Source organism: Aotus nancymaae, unplaced genomic scaffold, assembly GCF_030222135.1.
Source record: "Aotus nancymaae isolate 86718 unplaced genomic scaffold, 86718_ANA_hifiasm-v0.15.2.pri h1tg000083l, whole genome shotgun sequence".
Classification (NCBI taxonomy): Eukaryota; Metazoa; Chordata; class Mammalia; order Primates; family Aotidae; genus Aotus; species Aotus nancymaae.
This window is the reverse complement of record NW_026988498.1, coordinates 3,894,786-3,909,961: the sequence shown is the minus strand read 5'-3', so window position 1 is coordinate 3,909,961 and position 15,176 is coordinate 3,894,786. Positions and strand designations below refer to the sequence as shown.

Genomic DNA, 15,176 nt, shown 5'->3' with positions numbered 1-15,176 from the left:
AGAAGGAGGAGGGGAAGGGGAAGAAGAAAAAGGGAGAAGAAAAGGAAGAAGGAGGAGGAGGAGGGGAAGGGGAAGAAGAAAAAGGGGGAAGAAGAAAAGGAAGAAGGAGGAAGGGAAGGGGAAGAAGAAGAAGGGGGGGGAAGGGGAAGAAAGGAGGAGGAGGGGAAGAAGAAGGAGGAGGAGGAGGGGAAGGGGAAGAAGAAAAGGAAGAAGGAGGAGAAGGAAGAAGAAGAAAGAAGGAAGAAGAAGAGAAGGAAGAGAAGAAGGAGGGAGAAGAGGAAGGGGAAGGACAACAGGAAGAAGTAGCATTAACGGTTTCTGTTCTCCATGTTTACAGTCCCACAATCTACCAGGGCAGGGGTAAGGGCTGGCAACTGGGAGGGGGATGGACTTGTGCCTAATTGAATCTAGTAGATTCTGCACCAAGGGAACTGTAACAGAAGGACCAGGCTGTGGTATGTCAGTAACAGCAGGGGCTCCTGAGAGAATTGTAGCAGAAGCACAAAAACTAAAATAGTTTCTTGAACGTTTTTTCAGTCTGTCTCTTGGGCCCATAAACTATACTTCATATTTTTGATGTAATATTGTGGAAAATTCTACTAAATCTATACACTTAATTTAGATATAAGAAGATACTGTAATAAACTTAATATTGTCGTGTGTCTTATACTTTTCACATTTTAAATTTAATGAAATTATTTCTTATAAATAAGAACAAATCACCATCACATTAAAAATAGTCTCCAGCATACCAAGTGAAGATGATTTTGATTTGTTTTAAAAATAGTACTGAGCACAAACTATTAGCAGAAGGAGCTAAATTTTACTTGGAACATTGTGCAGCTAGAGCTGTACACTTCTGCTTGTCTAAGATGTAAACGTAATACTCTCCCCCATTAGTATTTTACTTTTATGTAAAAGAATTACATGCTAAGTTGACAAGAAGAATTTTTGAAAAGTGTCAGAATATGACTACAGCTCAGAGAATACATTCAGTTTAATGTCCTCTATCTTCAATGTGTACAATTTAATGGATGATAACTGAGGTTCACAAGTAACTTTTGAATTAGCACCAAAGACTGAATTCTATTTAGTATATATTTTATTGGTTATCAATTACCATTGCAAAAAGCCTTGAATTGGGCAAGTTGTCCCTGTGTTCTTTTTTGAAAGAGGCAGGATTGGAAATTGGGGCTTTAGATGGCCATTGGGGATTGACTATCTCTTACCTGTGTGACTTGGCAAAGTCACACAGTAAATGACTTTGGCCTATACTGGAAAAGTGAAGAGTTTAGATTTCAGAAGCTGTTGTTCTTTACAGTTTATCTTCATAATTTAACATTTTCCAAAAAATTTCAATGATATTTTTAATATGCTGAAAGTCTAGTTTACAAAATATAACAAAGTATGTAAAGATCAGAACTGGCATAGAGTTGGAAATAACTAAATAACTAAATTAACTAAAATTTAGTTAAATTCAGCAAGTCACACTGAAGTGGTGTTGCAAACTCAAATGTCTACAGAAACTAGGCAGGTATTCCAGTTTTCTATTGCTGCACAAACATTTTCCACAAAATTCAGTGGCTTAGAGCAACAACCATTTTATCACATTTGGTGGGGAAGGATTTCGGCAGGGCTCAGCTGGGTGATTCTTCTGGCCTGTGGTGTTGCTGAAGGTTGCTCTGGGGTGTTCAGTTGACAGATGGCTGCTCTGGAGGGGGCAGTGCAGCTTCCCTCATGGGCGGGCTCCTTGGCAAGAGCAGCTGAGCTCAGCTGAATTATTCTCTATTTTTTTCCTGACATTGTAGCAGAAAAGCAGCCATAGACAGTATGTAAATGAATGTGGCTGTGTTTCAATAAAACTTTATTTACAAAACAGTGTGGCCCACCTGACAAAGCTTGCCTACTCCTGCTACAGATGAATGAGAGAGCAGGGCCATCTGAAAGGACATTCCAAAAATGAAAAATGATTATAAAGTGTTGATGGATGATGGGGGAACTGGGTAATTAAAATTTAATGCATCCATACAATGTAATGCTATGCAGCTATTTTTAAAAAGGAAGGAGGTAGATTTTTTTTTCAGTGGCAGATTGTATTTTACAAAGATGGAGGCACTTCGATGTGCCATTCCTCCCATGGAGATGGGGGTCTGTGCCCTCCGTCTGTGAAACTGAGTGTGCTTTTGTGACTGCTTTGACCAGTAGAGTATGAGAGAAGTAATACATTGTGATTTTTGAGGTCAGGGCATGACAGGGCATCTAGCTTCCACCTCACTGTTGGGAAAGCTACCAGGTGACCAGCCTGACTCATGTGCAGTGGCCCATGCTGTGAGTTCATCTACACTTGTCCATTTGGAAGGACCATACAGAGGGGATTGGGGACAACATGAGATGGAGAGATGCCAGCCTTGGCTGCCTCAGCAACTCACAGTTCCAGCTTCAGCCACCCTCTGTAGAGATGCCAAACCACCCAGCCAAGCTCTTCTGAAATTCCTGACTCACAGAAACCCCGAGAGAAAACGTGAGGATTGCTGCTGTTTTAAACCACTGAGTTTTAGAGTGATTTGTTAAGCAGCATGAAATTGCTAAAACATAAAGATGAACTAACTATATATATCATTAGGTGAGATTAAGTCAATTAGCGTAGTATATATTTATGGAAGGATATACAAAAATTGTTAAATATTGTTTCTGGGGAATGGAACTGTGAATCCAGGGTGGGAGGGAGACTGCTATTTTCTTTTTTTATTCACCATAATTAGAAGTTTTTACCATGTGCATATGTTACTTGATAATTTTTTTAAAACTAGTTTAAATTTTAAAGCAGAGAATGATAAAGCTAGAATATGCTGAGTTCATAGGATTTTTCTAAAGCATTAGTTCCTATTTACTTTCCAAAGCATCTATAGAAATCAGAGCTGTGTGCAGTGGTATTTTAAATTCTTCACAAATGCACAACATCACAGCCGTGGGCCATTTCTTATATACCAGCTTAGATTTGGAGATAAAATAATATATTTAATCATGGATAATTTAGAAAGAAAACCTGTTTCCAGAAATAACACAGATCAAAGTAAACACTTCATGCCAATTCATGGTCTTAGTCACCTTGGGGTTCTTTTTTTTTTTTTTTTTTTTTTTGAAAGATAATGAGATACAAATTTTAACTTTAAAAAAACCCCACAGGTTGTCATGCTGCTAAGATCGCTGTCGTTACCACCCCCAGCCTAATCCTCATTGCCTTTACTGAAATGTATGGAATGTTTCTAATGAGATCCTTTCACAGAAACATTTGGTAAAACTACATGTTGAGTCTCTTTTTTAATCCTAATCGCTTTGGCGGAGAGAGATTTTGTCCTGAAGAGATTAGATTTCCATAAAATGATACTGTATAATCAAACTTCTCAATTCAGACATAATTTCCTAAACCTGAAGGTTTTATTCCTTAGTTTTAGCTTTGCCTTAAATCTGTGGATCACAGATGTGGATGTAATTTTAGTGATTTGTTTAAGCCCTCTTCACTTGCAGATGAAGAAACATATGTTTTAAAGTTCAATTACTTAAAAGAGTCATTCTCAGATTTGATCAGGCACTAGAATGATCTGGAGGGCTTGTTAAATCGCAGCTTACTGGGCCCACCCCCTGAGTTTCTGATTCTGTAGGTTTAGAGTGAGTCTGAGAAGCTCCAGCAAGTTTCCAGCTGATGGTAATGGAGTCTGAGAATCTCCAGCAAGTTTCCAGCTGATGGTAAAGGAGTCTGAGACTCTCCAGCAAGTTTCTAGGTGATGGTGATGCCCCTGGTCCGAGGACCACACTTTGAGAAGCGCTGCTTTGAAGTAAATCCTTCTCAGACCAAACTGGAAGGTTTCTTTTTCTCTTTTAGGCAAAAATATTCCCACTATGCTCAGATTTGTTTTTAACTTGGTCATTACTTAAATGAATTGTACATGTTTATTTCTTCTGGCTGTCTAAGAAAGATGCATATCCCCTAATACTTTCCTTAAGCTGTTCCATTTGTCTTTGGCTTTTTTCAGTCACTAAGACTGGAAGTTCTTGCACAACCTGCTACAAAGATGAACGGCCCTGACACTTTTGCATGGAGCACTTGCCCAATCTCTCCACTTGCGCATGTGCGTGGCTCCGACCCTTGCAGCTCCCTGTCTTATGGGTGTTTGAGTCCATCCTCAGCTGTGCTTTATATATATATATATATATAATTTTTTTTTGGGAGAGGATCTTGCTCTGTCACCCTGGCTGGAGAGCAGTGGCACAGTCTTGGCTCACTGCAACCTTTGCCTCCCTGCTTCGAGCAATTCTCCTGCCTCAGCCACCTGAGTAGCTGGGACTACACTCATGCACCATCACATGCAGCTAATTTTTGTATTTTTGGTAGAGATGGGGTTTTGCCATGTTGGCCAGGCTGGTCTTGAACTTCTGAACTCAGGTGATCTGCCCACCATGGCCTCCCAAAGTGTCAGAATTACAGGTGTGAGCCACCGCGCCCAGCCGGCGTGCTTGATATTTGTAGCCACTTCTCTAATACATCATAGAAAATATCTCTCAGACTTCGTGGTTTGCATGCAGAGCATGATTTGATGCAAACATTTTGAGTAAGTGTTTGTTTAAATAGAATAACCCTCTGTAGTAACCCTTTTGAAGCACGGTTTGTGATGATCTTTGTATGTCACAGCAGGAATATGTCTTTGATAGCAACAGGTCACAGCTTTATATCTGTTTTGAAAACAAACCTAAGGCTGTAAATAAATTAATAAAGCAGATGAGGGTTGAAATAAAAATTGCCTAGCTAGGCCACAGTTTCTGAAGGAGAGAGTAGAATCTTATTAGCATAAGCCAGTTGCATTCAGCATGTTTTGAGAGCCTGTGCCAAAGGCCAGGATGGGGTTGAGTACAGAATGATGAGTAGGGTCTGTCCACAGAGGGCAGCCAGGCAGCCTTGCATAATAATAGCCAGTGCAGACTTTGAAGTAAGTGGGATTGGCTTCAAGTCCCACGTCCATTGCTTGCTGGCATGGACCAATATGTGCCTTCGTTAAGCTTGACTTCCCTCCATCTATGAAATGGGAATAAAGTACCTACTGCACATGTCTTCAAAGAGTGTCACAGGGTAATGTCTTGTTTTAGTTTGCTTGGGCTTCTGTAACAAAAATTCTGTAGACCATGTGGTTTAAACAACGTGCATTTATTATCTCACAGTTCCAGAGGCTGGAAGTCCAAGACTAAGGTTCTGCAGGGCTTGGTTTTTGATGAGGGCTCTTGTCATGGCTTGCAGATGGCTGCCTTCTCAATGTGTGCTCACATGGTCTTTCTTGGTGCGTGCAGATGGAGAGAGACAGAGATAGAGAGAGCTCTCTTATGTCTCCTCTCTTAAGGGCATTAATCCCATCCTAGCGACCTCACCTTCATGGTCTCATCTAAATCTAATTACCCCCAGAGGCACCCACCTCCAAATACTGCCTTCCCCACACCCCACTGCCTCCCATAGTGGGTTAGGGCTTCCACGTGTGCGTTTTAGGAGGACACAGCCCATAATATGCTTGTCAATTGCTTGGCCAGTTCCTGATGTTAGATAATCGCTCTGTTAGTAGTGGCTTGTGGTTTTCCTTACAAATGTCTTCTTCCTTCTTCAGCCTTCTGCTACCAGCTGTCATCAGATGCAGCTCTGTTGTGAGGGCTAGAAAAAACCCTGCAGAGTTTTAACAGGCTTTTACATCACTTCTAGTTACTGCTCTTATCAGAGGCTTTTGGGATAAATTGAATTGGCACAGACTTAGGCTTTCCTTTTTCTGGGTTCTAATTCTCCAGATACTCTGCTGAGTTCAGTATTGATTCCTATTTCACAGTAACATGACTGTAATTCAGATAGGGAAGCTCGGGTGTATCAATTCTCTAAGTGGGCATTGAAACTAATTTTAAAACATGACAATTTTATTAGTCATATTTTGTTTTTTGGAACATTTCAGTAGTCCTGTAAATGTGACCTAAAAGTGTTAACAGAAGAATATTATATACAGTACATACTTTACTTCTAAAATTCGAATAATTGATTGAACTGTTTAAAGAATGTGTATTTTCTGCTAAATTCGACATCTTCACTGTGTTCCCTTGTTGAAGTTAGGTTAAAAGATTTGCTTATGTGTTGTTTATGCAGAACAACCAAGGTTGTTTTACAAAGGAAGGGAGTTAAAAATGGTGAAATCAGGACAAGATGAAGAAAGGAGACAGGAATCACATTCCAAAGGCTTCCAAACTGAAGATTATTTCCCTTGTGGAAAAAAGACGTTCTCCTACCACCAAAATGCTTTCATGCATCACCGATAATACTGTGTGTTTTCATTCCTACAGAAAACCAAACCCTTGATGACAGAATTCTCGGTGAAGTCTACCATCATATCCCGTTATGCCTTCACTACGGTTTCCTGCAAAATGCTGAACAGAGCTTCTGAGGACCAGGAGATTGAGTTTCAGATGCAGATTCCAGCAGCAGCGTTCATCACCAACTTCACCATGTAGGTGACACGCTGGTCAAGGACAAAGATTTCTGTGTGGAGTTGTCAGGGTGAGCCTGAGATGATGTGAGGTCCACAGCCTTGTGGCTGTGATGATTTATATTCCAGTAGATGGCATAGGGATCAGAAGGCCGACTCTTTTGTTTATTCATTGGTTGGTTCATTCATTTCCTTCCCTCCCTCCCTCTCTCCCTCCCTGCCTTCCTTCCTTCTCTTTCCCTCCCTCCTTCTCTCTCTGCCTTCCATTTTTTCTTTTTTCATTTTCTTTCTTTCTTTCCTCCTTCTTTTTCTCTTTCTTTCTTTCCCTCCTCCCTTGCAACAAATGAATGACCATTATGGGCCAGGTACTCTTCATGGAAATTGGTACACTTCTCTGTCACTGTGCTGTACAGATTCCAGTGGGGAGAAACAGTCAATAGATAAATGAACAAAGAATGAATGAGATGAATTTCAGATAGTTACAAATATTATAAAGATGGCAAGTCAGACCGAGAGGGGCATCTTCAGTTAGGGAGATCTGGGAGTAGCTTTGAGGAGGCCATGGTGAGGTTGAAGCCTGAAAGACAAGGCAGCGTGGAAACTTTGACATACTAGATCGGGTATCTTTCCTCCTTCTCTGAGCCAAGAAGAAAAGATACGCAAAACAGGGTAGGCGTTGGGTTTAATATTTGGTCCAGATCAGATGTAAGTGGGTGAATCTTCACGGGAGTGTGAGCAGATCTTGTGAGTTTTCTCCTAGAGAATCACAGTGGCACCGTGGGTTGGGTCTTGTTATTTGGACCTGCTGAAAATTGCCCTAGAGTGAAACGAATGATTCAAGGGTAGTGCCCTAGTCTGGAATGCATTCTTTCTACACATCCAAGAGGCAAATAAAAATATTTCCTGGGGTTGTCATGGTTATGAGATCCATGTCTGAATTTGTCTTGGAACTGCAAGCTGGTAGCACAGCTGTCTCTTGTGTTTCAGGCTTATTGGAGACAAGGTGTATCAGGGTGAAATTACAGAGAGAGAAAAGAAGAGTGACGATAGGGTAAAAGAGAAAAGGAATAAAACCACAGAAGAAAATGGGTAAGTACTGGTTAACTAAGGAATCAAAAACCCTTTTTAGCAAAGTGTCAGGTTTTCTACACCTTTGCCTACTCATCTTGCTACCTTCCTTTCCTCCAAGTATTTTTCCCTTTCTTTTTTATTTTTTATCAAAGTAATAAATATATCTGGTGAATAATATAGGAGATAAGTGTTTGTAACAAAAAGGAAAATTTTACCATACCTATCCCTCATTATCAGCTCTTAGACATATCCCCTTCTAATATTTCTATATGTAGTTTTCTTTTCTTTTCTTTTTGAATGAGGTCTCACTCTGTTGCCCAGGCTGGAGTGCAGTGGGGCAATCATAGCTCACTGCAACCTTAACCTCCTGGGCTCAAGCGATCCTCCCACCTCAGCCTCCCAAGTAACTGGGATTACAGGTGTCCACTACCACACCAAGTTAATTTTAATTTTTATTTTTTGTAGAGATGGGGTCTTGCTACATTGCCCAGGCTGATCTTAAACTTCTGGGCTCAAGCAGTCCTCCCACCACAGCCCTCTCAAAGTACTGGGATTATAGGTGTGAACCACTATGCCTGGCCTGTACGTGGTTTTCTTTGTAGTTACATCCCTAACTCTAAATATTATGATAGTCATACTTCAAAAAATTGTTTTTGACAAAAATAAGACATTATCTGTTGACTCTTCACTGTAAAGAAAGCGTATATAGCAAATTAACAAAACTTCAACTTTTACTCTGCATTCAGATTTTTATATGATTCTTTTATTTCTTCTTCCATCAGTTCAGCAGTGTTTAGACTGTCTTGGACCATCCCTACTATCTTGAATGATGACATTCCCTCTCCTAACCTCCACTGTCTCTCTCCTTTCTCATTTCATGATGTTACCTAATCATTGTTTGAGTTATTAGCGTCTTAATTCGGACTTGTAATACTTTTATTCTTTCTTTTGTCTGTAAACTGAATCTAAACATTGAAACTAAGACATAGCAATAGCTTTTTAATGACTATATAAATAACATGAACTGCATGGAGACCCACCTAGTACACTAAAAATATTTTTTCCTCTCACCCAGCCCAATGTGAAGGCCTTCATCCTGCTGGCAGAAAAGTGATCTTGATATCTAGATAACATGGTGTGAACCTGGTAACCCGATTTTCCTCATGAATAAAAAGGCATCATTTTGAGAAATTTAGTTCTCTAAAATTATAGACTGCCAGAAACTTTGCTGTTGGAAATTTTATTAGTGACAAGGGAGTGTCTCACTCTTGTCTGGAGGATGTGAGCCATGGGTCCACTTAGATACAGAAAAGCAACCAAGGTCCAGAGCTTCAGATAAGGGGTTTTCAGGCAGAAAATTCCAAGTTTATCTTAATGTCGTAGTTTCTAAGGACGCAGAGGATCTTGAGTCTGCTTCTCATTCCAGGCTGAAATGATGGTTTTACACACAGCCTCAGCTTTGAGTCTGTCCAAACACTGCTCTGTTTAACTTTAACCTGTCCTCCGTCCTTTCCCTAATCCTACAATAATCCTGTCTCTTCCTTTGTTTGATGAGTTGCCTCATGGTGCCTCTGGTAGGCGGTTTCCCTCGCTGTGGCAAGTTATTAAAACCTAACTCTGTTAGACCATAGCTTTGTCCGAAGTGATCTTTATCACAATTGTTCAGAATTATGCTGCGGTTAGTTTAGCTGAATCATGAAATACGTATTTATTTTTTCCTGGAGTTTCTAATTGCTTCTCTTTTTTCTTATTATATAACATCCAGCGAGACATATAACTCATTTCAAATGATAACAAAATGAACAGCTATGACCAAGTTTCTGCAATCACTGACATCCTTATCACTCCTGATATCTGGCCAACAGCAGTTGAAAGATATCACTGTTTGGGAGACATTGTGATTTCAGAGCTATTAAAACATATATGTCTTTAACCATAAAGCACTTTCCTTGTTTTTCAGCCTTGATGCAAAACTTTTACCCTGTATCTCTTTTCATTTTCTTTTGGGTCGGTTCTGTTATTTCATGTATTCCACGTTTTCCTCTTTCTTGGCTTTTGCCTTTACTTTGCAGAAGTTATATTCTGAGGTAACTTTCTCAGAATGGATGCATGAGAGGTAAACTTTCTGAGACCTTGATTAATATTTTGGCTGTGTATGACCTTAAGGTCAAAATACTTTCCTTTTGAACTTTAAGGGATTGCTCCAATGTCTTATAACATCCAGTATTATTGATGACATATCTAATGGGATCAGGTAACATCCCTTTTACGTGTTCTCTCTATGTGATGTTCTGAAGTTTTACAATGGTGGTTTTAGGTTCAGTCTCTTTTCATTCATTTTGCTCAGTGCTTGAACTTTTTCATTTCAACACTTGTGTCTTTTTCCAGTTCGGTGAAGGAGGAGTATAGAAAGCCTATCCGCTTAGTCATTCAGTCATGTTGGACTTGGAATTATGCTGTCTTTATTGGGTCTCTCTTCTCCCTTCTGTCTTATGGTGTCCGGAATTCAGAGCCTGCAGTCTTTCTAAGATTCTGCCACAGAGTTGGGTTCTCTCCTTGGCTGCAGTCCTTTCCTGCACATTCTGAGCTGTAAAGTTCTTGCTCTACTGAATACCCCAAACCTTCCAGAAACTTCTTGAAACATCTCACCTGCTAACGGTTACCACTCCCACTTATTCCTCTGGTGGCCAGGCCAGTCTGCCACTTTGAATCAGAGAACCCTCACTCTAAGTACTGAAAGCATCCAGAGTGTATTTTTTCTTTTGATCAACTTTGGAGTTCTTTGTTCCTTACATTTCCTACCAAACATGTCCACCAAACTTTACCAAGGTGTGAAAACCTGGTATATGAGCTATTTTAAAGTTATGTAAAATGCCAGGATTCATTGGCCATCCTTGTAAAGGAAGAGCACAACTCACAGCTTGACTCCAAAGCTGTCTCTTCTAGCCATTCACCTGCTCAATCTCCTTTCCCAACGCTCCTTTGGGTCTGTCTCAGGGAGAAGGAGAATGGGCCAGTATTCTTAGAGTCCTCTCCTGGTCAGTATTCTTTGACCCTTGGTGACCTTCCTCGAGCACGGGGTTTTACTTCTTCCAAAACTAATTTTCATTTTTCTTTTCTTAGGACCCACACTCACACCCGTGAGTCTCCCTGGCAGGCTGGTTGAGAGGGTATGGCTGGTGCCCTGTGGGGACTGAGGGAACCTGGCTCTATCCACCTCTGAACCTCCCTGAGGTCCTTTTTCTTTTTCCTGACAGAGAAAAGGGGACTGAAATATTCAGAGCTTCTGCACTGATTCCCAGCAAGGACAAAGCCGCCTTCTTCCTGAGTTACGAGGAGCTTCTGCAGAGGCGCCTGGGCAAGTATGAGCACAGCATCAGCGTGCGGCCCCAGCAGCTGGCCGGGAGGCTGAGCGTGGACGTGAATATCCTGGAGAGCGCGGGCATCGCATCCCTGGAGGTGCTGCCACTTCACAACAGCAGGCACAGGGGCAGCGGGCGTGGGGAAGGTGAGTCCTGCGTGCTGGGTCCGCTCAGATCTGCGGTGAAAACACCCAGCTGGTACTTGGCTTCAGAGAAATCTATAAGAGACGGCACCCCTTCCCTTCAGCAAAGCCTTTGCATCTTTGTAGGAATTGGAACGAGAGCTATGAAGCTAAGACAGCACCCTGTACATATATATATTTTTAAAGCCAAGCTCTACTAGGAGATGTAAAAATTTATGATTTATTGACACAGCAATACCACTTCTGGAAATCTATCCTAGGTAAAACATCTAAAATATTGGGAATGTCATATGCACAAGCTCGTTCGATAATATTTGTGGTAGCAAAAACATTTCATCAGCCTAAAGATTCAATTATATGGAAGAGATTAGTAAATTACAATTATAAGACAATTCAGTATGTGGCGGGGAAGAAAAGGCAAATCGTACATGCACTACAATGTTAAATATGAAGTTGACAAAATACTAGAAAGTTATAGAAAATAATCATTTTGTACTAAGGGTATGAGATTATAGGGCCATTTTCTAAAGTGTGTTTCTTAACATTCAGCAGTATGTTATAGTCTTTCTAAATATAAATAATGAAAAATACTTAGTATAGATGGAAGATACAGGCATCTTGATTCATTAACAGAATCATTCAGTTTAGGTTTTTCTCAAATTCTGATTTTTAAATTAGCTCTTCATTTATTGAAATGAAAAATAATCTAGTTTTAATCACCTTATTCCTTTTCTTGGGAGGGGGGTTTCTGGTTTTCACAAAATCTAAAAGAGTAACTTTAGTTACAATATTAATTTCAACTAATAGTATATATTAAACATGGACTTGTGTTGGGCTGTATGCTTAATATGCCAGTAAGCCTGGTCAGCGTTGAATCAGATGAGTCAGGTGTGTTCAAAAATTGCACCGGGATTGGAATGTCAAGATTTCAGAGAATTGTGACATTGAGGGTGGAGAAATGGTAGATGATGAGCAGAGAACGTGCAGAATCTGTGTTCAGTGCCTGCGGCTGCACGATCACAGGGTGGCCCAGGAAGGCTTCTTGGACCAGGGTACTTAGGGATGAGATTGGCAGGAGAGGAGAGAGAGATGCCTTGACAAGTGGAATCAGAATGTTGGTATTTAACATAATGCAAAAACAGCCGAGGCCTAGAACTGGTCTATGGAAGGGCAAACAGTGCGGAAAATATGCTTCCTCTCCCAGCATGCAGTTGAGTTAATGACTTGGTGAGAGGTTGTTCACTCTCACAGACTGAGTGCTTCCTGGCTCTGCCAGAGACCCAGGTCCTTTGTTATGTGTTGGGCTCAAGTCCTTTGTTCTGCATTGACTCCAAACAATGAGCTTGACATTCTTAATCCAGATCTAGCTAGTATCTAGAAAAAGCAAAAATATTGTCAAGGTACCTGGCATTTAGAAATGGCGTGGGATCCAGTACGCCATTCTTAGGTCATGCAGGTGGTAGTTATATGGTTAATGGATTTTAGTTCAGTTGTTAATTGGAACCTTGTAAAAAATGCAAGGCTGTAAGACTCAGCTTGTGTAAGACATCTGGGAAACAGGGTTAATAACTAGCTCATGGGTCACTGTGAAGTGCTCATGTATGTAAAGCCTGGCCCCAGAGTGAGAGCTTGAAAATTAAGTATACGCGGGAGGCTAAGGAGAATCACTTGAACCCTGGAGGCAGAGGTTGCAGTGAACCGAGATTGTACCACTGCACTCCAGCCTGGCGACAGAGCGAGACTCCGTCTAAAAAAAATAAAATAAAATAAAGTATTATTACTAGTGTCACATTTTATTTACTTCTTTGAAAGCAGGTCTGTGTCTGATTAACCTGTGTCTCCTTAGCACTTAACAGTACCTGTTAAATGGCAGGTAGCTAATTGAGTGTCTTTGAACTACAGAAGTAAAGCAGGCCAGGGATGGTGGCTCACACCTGTAATCCCAGCACTTTGGAAGGCCAAGGTGGGAGGATCACTGGGGCTCAGGAGTTCGAGACCAGCCTGGGCAACATAGTAAGACCTTATCTCTATGAAAGAAAAAAATTAAAAAGAAAAGCAAACAAGAATAACAAAGAATGTTTTAAAATTTCATTTCTCTCTAACCGTACCTTGGAAGAAAATTTTCTTGTGTGCAACTGTGGGAAGGAAGTATCTTTTCAGGGGGAAGAGTTGGCAGGATCTCATAAGAAGGGTAGAGTATCTGAGAAGCGTGTCTGGGATGAGAGCAGCGTTCAGTAGCTGTGTCAGTAGAAGGTTCGGAGGGGGTCCTGCTGCAGTAATGAAATATGTGTTTTGCCTAATTTCAGAACCATGATGACTCTTCAGAGATGTGTACATGTTGTGGGGTGTGTATGTGTTTCGTTTGGAGGGAGTATGAATTATGACTGTTAGCTAAAAAAGTTGCTTACTGTTTATATTCAGGGCCTGTTAGTATCTCAGAGGAATTTTTCCAAATGTTTGATCTCTTGGGATCTGTTTGTTTTTAAGGAAATTGTTTTCCTAGCTCCTTGTACCAAAGGACATCCAGAACACGAAGCTTTTACAAGTGTGTCCCAGAGCCAGGCGCAGTGGATGAACTGGCTTTTTGCTGATCCCCTCTTCTGTCTTTCAAACCTCAGTGGTCATTGTTTCTGCAAAATGGCAGCCTTAGCAGCTTGAAGCACAGGATGCTGTGATTTTGTCTGGACACCGCTGCATGTTTCCAGAAGAAATCCAGGCTAGAGATCAAACTGGAATTGGGCTCGCACCAGAACTATGATTGTGTGAATGAGGCCCAAGCCAGTACATTCCACAGACAGATCTGGCTGGGTTAAGAAATCTAACTTTTGGAATTTGTCTAAGTAAATCTCTCACCATGGACCCATTTTCATCTTCAGAGATGCAATTCTAGATAAGGGTAACTACTGTGTGCTAGATACTAGACTAACCACTTGCAGAGAGTATGATCTCATTCAATTTTATAACAACCCTCTTAGCTTGTATTTTTCAATCCCCATTTTAATTATGAAGAGGCTAAGAAACTTAGCCTTACTTACTGAAACAAAATAAAATACATTTTAAATAGGATCTAAAGTCCTATTCAAGGGCTTGTAAATATGAGACCTTGTCCATATGACTGAACCATGACTTTCAGAGGTTCAGTCATATGGACAAGGTCTCATATTTAATTATGGATAGAAATAGAATTTAAGCATAGATCTATTTGATTCCAAGTTATACATTAACCACTGCACCATCCACCTCCTCATTAAATAGACTGTACATTACCGGGGGTGGAGTCCAGATTCCAACTCTCTCCCTGAACACAAAAAGAAAAAGAAAGACTGAGAGCAATATAATCTACATTTGCCTCAGCTTACTTTTCTGGTGCATCAGGATTGAACTCACATTGGTTAAATTATAAATTAATGGGATTTGTCCCTGTGTAAAAGGCAATCCTGTGAGAAGTATTTTGGAAGCTGAAGCATTATAATTTCCGCTACTAAAAAACCTCTACTAAAAAAAAAAAGTACAAAAATTAGCTGGGCATGGTGGCACACACCTGTAATCCCAAGTGCTTGGGAGGCTGAGGCAGGAGAATCACTTGAACCCAGGAGGCAGAGGCTACAGTGAACCGAGATCCCACCATTGCACTCCAGCCAAGGTGACAGGGTCAGATTTGGTCTCAAAAAAAAGAAAAAGAAAAAAAAATTAAACAAGATTGTTTGTCAATTTCCTGGGGCCCTAGATTAGTCTGACTTCAGATCCTATTTAAAGTGTATTTTATTTTCTTTCTCTTTTCCACCAGCAAGTTTCCACTCTCAGATACAGGCCAGTGTAGAACTACGTGGTTGGTGGAAACAACCTCTTCCCCTCTCCTGCTTCTGCTCTTCCACGTGGAAACCTGGGATGGAGAAATCCCAGCAGGCAATCTCAGTGTGCCGGCGCAGTCTTTGTAATACAGTCTTAAGCTTGTTAAACTAGGTATCATCTTATTTTGGGTGTCAAAAAAGAGCTTCTTAAATGTACTTGAGGGCACGGTGGCTCACGCCTGTAATCCTAGCACTTTGGGAGGCTAAGGTGGGCAGATCACCTGAGGTCAGGAGATCAAGACC

The 15,176-nt window shown here is 40.8% G+C and overlaps 1 protein-coding gene across 2 annotated transcripts in view; it reads left to right on the top strand.

The window, feature by feature from the left end:
- ITIH5 (inter-alpha-trypsin inhibitor heavy chain 5) overlaps positions 1–15,176 on the top strand; it is a 92,909-nt gene that overhangs the window by 17,692 nt on the left and 60,041 nt on the right. For both annotated transcript variants that reach the window (XM_021670607.2, XM_021670608.2), the window contains exons 3-5: positions 6,364–6,527; positions 7,494–7,595; positions 10,835–11,085. In XM_021670607.2, the coding sequence (XP_021526282.2) occupies positions 6,364–6,527; positions 7,494–7,595; positions 10,835–11,085 (517 nt within the window). The remainder of the gene's footprint in view (positions 1–6,363; positions 6,528–7,493; positions 7,596–10,834; positions 11,086–15,176) is intronic.